At 45.8% G+C, this 9,875-nt stretch overlaps 1 protein-coding gene across 1 annotated transcript in view; it reads right to left on the bottom strand.

Annotated features, from left to right (window-relative positions):
• Positions 1-2,890: 2,890 nt before the first annotated feature.
• The window catches only part of LOC123749859 (glutathione S-transferase kappa 1), a 215,643-nt gene continuing 208,658 nt past the window's right edge, over positions 2,891-9,875 (bottom strand). Inside the window, exon 5 of the mRNA XM_069306858.1 lies at positions 2,891-8,043. Within this exon, the coding sequence (XP_069162959.1) occupies positions 7,900-8,043 (144 nt within the window). The 3' untranslated portion in view covers positions 2,891-7,899. The remainder of the gene's footprint in view (positions 8,044-9,875) is intronic.

The following is a 9,875-nucleotide window of genomic DNA, read 5'->3' as shown; positions in this document are numbered from 1 at the left end:
GGGTCAGCAAAGTCAGGGTTAGGGTGCATGGGTAAACTGAGCAAAGACGGAGGGAAGGAAACGGGAGAACAGATCAGAGGTGGGCGGGCAGGGTCCGGAGGAGGAGGAGGAGGAGGAAGAGGAGGAGACAACGGAGAGGAGCCGTCAAGGACAGCAGCAGGAGGGGGGAGTAGAAAGAGGGGAGCGCACCCCAGCAAGAGCAGTAACCGAAAGGGAAGCAGGGGCCAAAGAAACCTCCATAGCAGGAACAGGGGCGCAAGCACTGAAGCGGGAGGGGAAGGAGCAACAGAGCCAGGAGGAGGAGCTGAGGAAGAAAGCGAAGCCTTCTTACCCGCCGGGGAAGAGAAGGAGAGGAGCCAGGCTAACGCTTCTGACTTAAAGAGACCGGTGTCCCAGCAACTACGTACCGGGCAACGGATTCCAGTGTCTCAACAGGAGAAGCCGAACGAGAGCACACACGACGGCCGTTAGGAGAGCGATGGACATCCGCCCGCACCGACAGGCGGTGGGGAGAGCCGATAGATGGAGGAAGAGGATGGGAAGGAGGATCGGAGGGGGACGAGGAAGAAGACACAGAAGACACGACAGACCGGGTAGAAGGAAGGGGAACCCCAGACAGAGACCAGGAGGAGGATCCATCGGGAGAGAACCCAAAGGAACAGAGGAGGGGGCAGTGGGCGCATCAGGGTCCAAGGCCCGGAAACGGTTGTGAGTCTGATGAAGGCGGGAAGGACGAGGAGAGGAAGAGCGCAACACGCGAGCATAAGAGATATTAGCATAAGGCGGGAGCCGGCGAACCTGGCGCCTCGCCTCAGGAAAAGATAAACACTCCCGGTGCTTCAGGTTAAGGACAGCTGCCTCAAGCTTGTAATGGACACACGCACGGGAGAAGGTAGGATGGGCCTCACCGCAGTTGAGGCAACGAGCCTGGGGAGAAGTGCACTCCGACTTAGAGTGACCTTCGCCACCACACAAAGGACAGAGAGACAGTCCCGAGCAGCGGAGGGCACCATGCCCAAACCTCCAGCACTTGTTGCAGAGCCGAGGAGAAGGAATGTACTCCTGGACAGAGCACCTGAGCACCAGCAATGGAATGTACAGAGCACCAGCACTGGAGTGTTGAGACACTGGAATCCGTTGCAAGAATGACAGAGGGTGAGGTGGAAGGGTCCTACCATCAAAGGTAATTTTCACAACCCGGAGGGGTTGACGGCGACTACCACGAGGGGGACGAGTAAACGTGTCCACCTGGAGAATAGAATGGCCCTGGGCAGCGAGGATATGTCGAATATCGTCGTGGCAGTCGCGCAGGTCCCGAACACCGGTTGCAACATGGGGCGGGAGCAAAATAGTGCCAACACTGGCATTCAACTGAGCGTTCTTCGAGACCCGAACGGGGGTCTCGCCAAGGCAGGATAAGGCAGCCAAGCGGGAAGCAGCATCCTGAGAAGAAGCAGCAACGACACGTGTACCGAGACGAGTGGGGTTGAAAGTAATGGAGGCATCCACGGAATCAATGAGATGTCGATGAAGGGAGAAATCGTCAGGAGGCGCAGAATCAAGAGGGAGGAGATCAAAATATTTGGCCCACGAAGCGGGACCAAACAAGGCTTGATAGGTAGCAGAACTGGAAGGAATCGAGCGAGGGCGGCCGTGACGAGGACGGCGGTGAGAACCCCCAGAGAGAGAGGGGTTAAAAGGCGCAGTAGTTACAACTAGAGAAGGAGCCGCGCCAGGGGACGAGGTAGTCACCACTGGGGGCTTGACCCAACCACAGAGGAGGGAGGGGAGCCAGGAGAAGGAGTCAGAGAGGCCAAAGGAGGAGCAAGGTCGGGGCCCCAATGCAGCGGAGGCTACAGAGCCCGGTCTTCCAATACGGACCGACTCTGGGGCTTGGTCGCCCACCCCACTTGTCTGAGAAGGTAAGCCAGAAGCAGCCGAAACAGGGGTTATCATCTTGACGAAAAGAAGAATTCACTCACGAATGTGCCCCCACACCCACCATGGAGCCACAATTAGAGGTAGGACACCCAACAAGAAGCTATCGCCGATCTTGTCGGGGCCTCCTAGGGGTGCGTCGTGAGTATACGCCCCACAAACGCCACCTTAAGAAACCGACAGTCCGTCGAAATCGGGTTCAGTGACGAAGTGGGGATTGACAATAAAAGGTTCCCCTCGCTCTCGACGTCGGGTACTGCAGTTCTACGGGTGCATGAGTATGCCTCCTCAAGCACCCGGGCGTCAAAATAGAAGAAGTCCATGGAAGAACCAGAACGAGCAAAAGGTCGGCAGGAAACGGCAAGCAGATAGGAGAAGAGGGGGGAGAAAAACGAAACAGAAGGAAAAGGAAAAGGTGCCCAGCAGAATTGGAGAGGACGGCAGCAGGAGCACAAGGCTAGAAAAGGACAGAGGACTGTCCTAAGGAGCATCACACTCCGGCAGCCGCCCACGAAGCCCCCACACGGCGACAACGAGCTGAGCGGAGAGGGGGAATATGCTTGGAAGACATTTGTGCTTCCAAGCACAAATGTCAAAATAGAAGAAGTCCATGGAAGAACCAGAACGAGCAAAAGGTCGGCAGGAAACGGCAAGCAGATAGGAGAAGAGGGGGAGAAAAACGAAACAGAAGGAAAAGGAAAAGGTGCCCAGCAGAATTGGAGAGGACGGCAGCAGGAGCACAAGGCTAGAAAAGGACAGAGGACTGTCCTAAGGAGCATCACACTCCGGCAGCCGCCCACGAAGCCCCCACACGGCGACAACGAGCTGAGCGGGGAGGGGGAATATGCTTGGAAGACATTTGTGCTTGGTTTATTTAAGCTACAGTAAATGTACCATTGATTAACTACTATGTAAATATAGTAATAAAGTAGTTTAGTAGTTAACACACAAATATTTTCAACTTTTATTTGGGTAAAATATACAGCTTTTAATTTGGCATATCTTTGTAGAATAAGAAATCATAAAACATTTGCACAATTAAAATTTACAAGGCAGTGTTGGTAAGTATATAAATAATCAAGCCTTCAGTGTAATGAAATGTCCTCTCCTGATCATTTACCGTTACGTTACGTACCTCCGAGGAAAGTGCTGACCTCCTTAAGGTACCTCCCTAAGCAAACTTTAGGAAAATGCACCAAATGTCAGAGACCCACCTTTGCCTATAGGAAGTCAGGCCTAGAATATGGTTCTCTGCAGAAAGCTGAAGTGCAATAAAACAAGCAACTGCTTGAAGAGAATTTGGCACCCGATGGTAATGAAGCCAGCGACAGTTGCATAGACTCTTCCGTGATGCATCTGATCACCACCAGGTGGCTGTCTAGGTCACCTGAGGTCCCAGTCAGCCTACCTCCTTGCGCACGACCCACCCAGATCAAACCCTTCCAAATCACGTGAAAGATAGAAACAGGGCCAAAACAAGAAGCTACTGAGGGCCCACCAGAAAAAGGGATTTTGTTATATTCAACACGATTATTGGGAAAGACCCCTCAATAGCTCCCTGAACTAACTCAACAATGTCTGGTTAGAAGCAGCCTGCATTTCTTAAAAAAAAATATTAGCTAACAGAAAAATGCAGCCAGGGATTATCCATGAGAAAATGACAGAAGGGTGCCTAGGCAGAAGAACTATACATGTGAGCATCAGAGCAGTGAATTTTCAGGAAATCATGAGAAAAGATACACAGCAGACTGCGTGACGTGAACCACCCTATGGATAACCTGGAAGAGCTTGCTTTGGAACAGGGGACATGATACACAGGGTTGACAAACAAGGCATGAACTCAAAGAGCATAAACAGTGCACAAATAATGGCTCATTGCAGACACAGTACAGAGTATATGATACACCCTCAGCCAAAAAACATAAGTCTTACTCTTAGCCAAAAATGGTGAAGAAGAATGGAGGAGAAGAAAACCATTACCTAACTCAGACAATGCTTTAATGGAAGAGTGCGAGGCTTGACAACCTACCAGCTGGAAGTCCCAGCCAGAAGAAAATCAGCCTTAACCACTGTGCTGCGCCAACCGAGAAAACTCGGTCGGTGGGAAATTGCATCAACCGAGAAAGCACCTTTTGCATATATCGTACCCATTCAAAATGCGTGTGTGGTAGGTTGTCTACAAAATGAACTCTTGAGACCTCTAGTGAGAGGCAGCCATCTTAGAAAAAAATTTCCATAATGCCCTAGGGCTGCTGGCTGGGTTAGTGCGAACTCATTTTTGTCGAGGGCTGTGTAGATTATATGAATCCGACTTATAATGGCATCATTGGTACTCTTTTGGGCACACAAGCCATACTGGCAGGGATTTAATATGTTGAGTTTCACAATGTAGGAATAGAGCCATTTGTAAATAATTTTTTCAAATATTTTTGAGAGTATAGGTAGACTTAATGTTGCTGTGTAATTGTTTACGTCAGCTGTCTCACCTCCTTTATGAACTGGCGTTACTCTTGCTTTTTTAAGAATATCAGGAAAAAGCGCAAACATTGGAAGATAATGACCGAATCACCACTGTTGAGATAATAAACTACTGCAGAGAAATCTAAATAACGACAGAGCAAAGCCCTGTTGAAGTTGAATGTGCTGAATTGCTATCCAAACAACTGCAAACTCCTGCAGCATGTGCCCACTGTGGCCGAGGAGGCGTCCCGATTTTCATGGCGACAGCTGGGAGATGAAGAAACAGTAGAGGTTCGATGCATCAATGAACAGCTCAAGCAATGGAAATCACCATGGAACTGAACCCCAAAAAGCCAGAAAAGGAAAATGGCAATGCAAGATTCCCCTTAAGTGAAGCAGGGCATGTAATGCACAGTCCCAACCCCAGCAAAAGGATGCCAACCAAAGAAAGTGGCCAAGTTCCATGCAAGGCAAGTTGAGGCCTTCCACATGGTGTTTGAGACTCTGACGGAAAAGTTGAGACCTCCCCACTACCAGTTGAAGAAAGTAGAGCAGCTGCTACAGTGGAAGAGGGAAGAAGGTACCTTACCTCACCTGGAGGTGCTTCCGGAGCTTAGCGTCCCTGCGGCCCGGCCTCACGTGTAAATCACAACCTGGTTGATCAGGTATCCTTCAGAGGTGCTTATCAAATTCTCTCTTGAACACTGTGAGGGGTCGGGCAGTTATGCCCCTTATGTGTAGTGGAAGCGTGTTGAACAGTCTCGGGCCTCTGATGTTGATAGAAACATGCAACTGGCATGTGATTGCACATGCAATCACAATCAAGCTCACAAGAACCCCTACCCATCCAGGAATCCAAGGAACATGGGCACTGTTCATGCAAGAAACTGAACCCAGGGTTTACCAATCACTTAAAATAACATGTTATGTGGTTGAAAATAGGAGCCTTCTGCTGCCAAAGCCTGAAAAACCTTCTCTGCAATCCAAACTAAACTATAATTAATGCCAAAGACAGATTGGGCTGTCTTTGACATTAATCATAGATGTGACGGATGCCACACCCCAGCAATGCAATAAAGGTCAACAGCAAAAAGGGCACAGTTGACTGCTGTCAAGGAAGAGCTCCAAGAAAGACCTGAAACATGTGGGAAACTTCCTTCCTCTAAAGTGCCTGCATGCAAAAACAAAAAGGTTGCCTTGTATCCATGAAAAAAGGGCTTGTCTGCAAGTCTGTGCATGCCACACAAAAGTCTTGGAAATGCACCCATAGGCAAGGGAATAACAATAGTCCAACTCGTATTGAGTTGAGCGTAAATAAAAAATATGTCCAAAATCCAAATTAGTGTCATAATGTATCCAAATACTCCTTCAAGTAACCCCAAATTCCAGACAACCTCACCTGCCATAGAAGGACCAGGAACAACATTCACTCCCTTAAAAGTCCAGGAAGGTGAACTCTCGGCACATCGTAACAATACAAGGGAATGAAAGAGGTAAAAGTAGGCTCTGCAGTCTACACAGTCAGCAACCCACCCCCCACCCGAAGACTCAAATGTGCCTTAAGTCTATGAACCACAGCACCTAATAAGCCCAACCATAAACACCTTATGGGAGATGGCATAGATAGAGCAATCGGTTGCAGGATCCAAAGACACTAAGTAAGAATGCAAAGTCCAACATGTACAAAGAATAGGGCCATGCCCAATTGCAATATGTTTAGTAGACGCAGTTAACAACTCTCATCTACAGACCTCGCAATGAAGAGCAAAATCCTGTAATCTACCCAGAAATGAGGTGACTCTAGAAGAGTCAGCTTGTAGAGAGAACCTGAACCTCTCAGAACAGACATCTCTGGTAGGGCATGGAAAACACATGCCAACTGTTATGATCCTTGTCTCCTGTGGAGAGATTTTCATGGAGACAAGCCTTGTAACAAGTTAGCTAAAAGGTAAAGTTATGTAAAAGCAGTAAAGAGTACTTTTCCTGAAAGAAACTTGTAGCTGGCAGCTTGGAGGTCGTGTGTTGCTGATATTACTCCGCCAAAGAAACTAGAACCCAGAGCTGGAGATTTATTATGAACGATGTATATATTGTTTGGAAATATTTTGTGAAGGAAAAATGGACTCTATTTATATAACCTACGATGGGAGTATGGTTAAATGAGTCATTATAGTTTGATTAGGAATGTGGAGAGATAGAGTATCAAGGGGCGAGTGATGTGGCCAGACAAGTAGACGCCATCTTACTATCATCGGAGGAGCGTCAGTGTGGGCTGATCATTGACTTTTGAGGATTAACTCCTACCAGATATCCAGATAAGCCTTATATTGTAGTTATTCAGGTTGCATGAGTTTGTAAACTGAGGTTCTACTTAGTTGGTTACTTAGAGAGAGTCCAGATTTCCTAGTTCATATATATATCTGTGTCGGACAAATACGCTATCAGGTGTGGTTGGTGTATAAAATTAAAATTGTTGGACCAGAATATTAAGGGTTACCATATTGCTGGAGTACTTTGTGTAAGATGAATCATATTGGTGTGTAACTATTAATGAGAATGTCATTAAGTTTAGAGGAATTTCTTAATGAATATTTTATATTGTATATGTTTTATTTTGTAGATATATTTTTGGTTTGTTACACTACTCAGACGTTTCTCTACTACTGTTGCAAAGTTCCTTGGCAAAACTAGAAGGTTACCATCCATCATATTCCCTAGACAACTAAGTATAGAATAAGTACAGGACCAGGGCATTAGCCTAGGGATACAGCCAAACTTGAGAATGAATAATAAGGACCAAACCGTGCAATAGAATAAATATCAGTAATTTATAAAAGGCTGTGACATAGTAATGGGCACCAGACCATCACCAGTTAAGTGAAATATGGAACAGCAGCCTGTGACATCAACTACCAAGTAGGGAAGGAATGAACTGTCAGGGAAAAGCGCCAAGCCATTACGACTATATAGCACTGGGAAGGGATCAGGATAAGGATTTGGGATGGGACGGGGAAAGGAATGGTGCCCAACCACTTGGATGGTCGGGGATACAAAATACAAAATTAGGGCAGAGCAATGTGGGTGACATGTACAATTTTGAAAGAGAAAGGATAAAGATCAGAAAGCAAAATCCCCCAGCAGAACTGTTCCAGGGATATCAGAAGATGGATGTTGTAACCAGATGAGCGAGTGAATAGCAGGCTGACTGTGACTCTGGGTGACCTGAGCTGCCACCTGGTGGCAGTTTGGCTCATTCTGGTCCTGGCTCCCGGCATGCAAGGGTTGGTCTGAGGGCTCGTACATCTCTAAGACTAGGCTGGACCAGCACTTAACTCTGGAAGCTACTGACATTCCCACAAGAGAAAAGTATTAAAGATTTTATTTAAGCAAAGTCTTCCCCATAAAAAGTCTTGCAAGTCTGTAAGAATATGCAAGATCCCCAAATTTCTAGCATTATTATACACTGCATATACATGAAAATATATGAACATCCCATGCCTTTTATAACCTTGTTTGAGGTACATCAGGTTCTGGCCCAATCCATTTTTCTCCTATCTCTTGGGCTAAGACAGGAAACCTGTCCGAGCCAAAGAAGAGCATTGGCTCCCCTCCAGTATGGGCAACAATAGCAGGTAATCCAAATGCCTGAAAGACAGAAATAATCTTATTACAGTTAATAAAGAAATTGTTATATAATATGGTAAAGATATTTTTCTTCGTATTCAACACGGCAGATTAAAGCTCAATTCTTAAGAATTGGTAGGATATTAAATATGCCTATTTAAAGTCTTGTAAAAGGTATTATTATAATGAATTGCTGCATGACATTATAAATCTTGGGTATTATTAGTTGGCAAGAGAGAATATTCTTGAGAGAATAGTTAAAAAAAACAACACAGCATTGAATGTAATGAAACGTCATTTTCTGGGTGAGCCCAGAAATAGGGCTTCTAATAGTTCCAAGGAGCCTCTGGCTAACTGGAGCTATCAGAATGATATATGCTATATTAGTCTGGAGGCATCAGTCAGTTGGAGTTCAGCCTATGGGGACCACGAGCCAGAACTTAGCCCCCTCAGAGAGGCAAAGGAAGCAATTGCCTATGGAAACTTCCATGTATTTGGGGGCATTCCATGTCTGCCATCAACCAGGGTTAGGCACCCAGAAAGGTAGGCATAACAAAACAGACCCCACATCCAGCACTTCTACTAACACTATAAAATCATTTATATTTGCCAACATCCAGGGTATAAAAACGCGCAAATCCAACAAAGTTCATTTTATAGATGATCTCCATGAGGCAAATGCAGTGTTTGCAGCCCTAAAGGAAACTCACACAAAGGACTACCATGAGGGTGAAATATGGATCTCAGAGTACAATCTTTTCAGATGTGACAGGAAACACCGGATACAGGGTGGGGTCAGTCTCTACGTCAAAGACATGCACTCATCTGTACTGAGCTGCTAAACACCTCAAATGATATGGTGGAAGTGCTGATAATCAAAATAGAGATCCTAAATGTAGTTATTGTCCTTGTGTATAAGTCACCAGAGTCACCCCCGAACATCATCCTGCTTGGGGACTTCAACCTACGGCACCTGAAATGGAAGCACCAGGCTAATACAGTAATATCAGAAAGAATACCAGGAAGCAGTCTAAATGAACAGGCACATGCAAATAACCTGCTACAGATGTGCGACAGGTTTACCTTAAACCAGCAAATAGTAGAACCAACTAGGAAGGAGAACACGCTGGACCTCATTTTCATAAACAATGATGAATTGATCAGGAACATAATGATTACAAATACCTGTTACTCAGATCACAACTTAATTGAAGTTCTGACAAGCATGGGGAATAGACCTTCAAAACCAGTCCCGATTCCCTGTGGAGGAGATTTCAGCAAATTCAACTTCAATAATAAACAGATAAACTGGGAGCAAATAAACCAGGACGTCACAGAAATAAACTGGGAAGAACAGCTAGAAAATGCAAACCTGAACCAGTGCCTGGAAAAAATAAGCTCAGTAGCACTAGAAATATGTTCAAACCGTATACCTCTAAGAAAAAAGAGGAAGAGATGCAGATTGGAACGGGAACGTCGTTCCCTCTATTGGCGAAGAAAACGAATCTCGGAACAACTTGAGAGTCTCACTCTGTCTCAAGAACGGCGAAGAAGGTTAGGTAGAGAAATAAAAACAATTTAATTCAAGCTACAAGAATCAGACAAAACCAAGGAGAGGCAAAGAGAGCAAAAGGCCATCAGTGAAATAGAGAGAAATCCGAAATATTTTCTCCTATGCAAAATCAAGATAAAAAACCACATCTAGTATCGGGCCCCTGCGAAAGGGATATGGAACTTTCACCGATGACAACAAAGAAATGAGCAAGTTACTGAGGAAGTAGTACGACTGTTTTCAGCGAGCCATTAAACACACTAAAGATTGATAACTCAAATAAATTTTTCATGGATATGAT

This window comes from Procambarus clarkii, chromosome 59, assembly GCF_040958095.1.
Source record: "Procambarus clarkii isolate CNS0578487 chromosome 59, FALCON_Pclarkii_2.0, whole genome shotgun sequence".
In the NCBI taxonomy this organism is placed as follows: Eukaryota; Metazoa; Arthropoda; class Malacostraca; order Decapoda; family Cambaridae; genus Procambarus; species Procambarus clarkii.
This window is presented reverse-complemented; position numbering and strand designations above follow the sequence as displayed.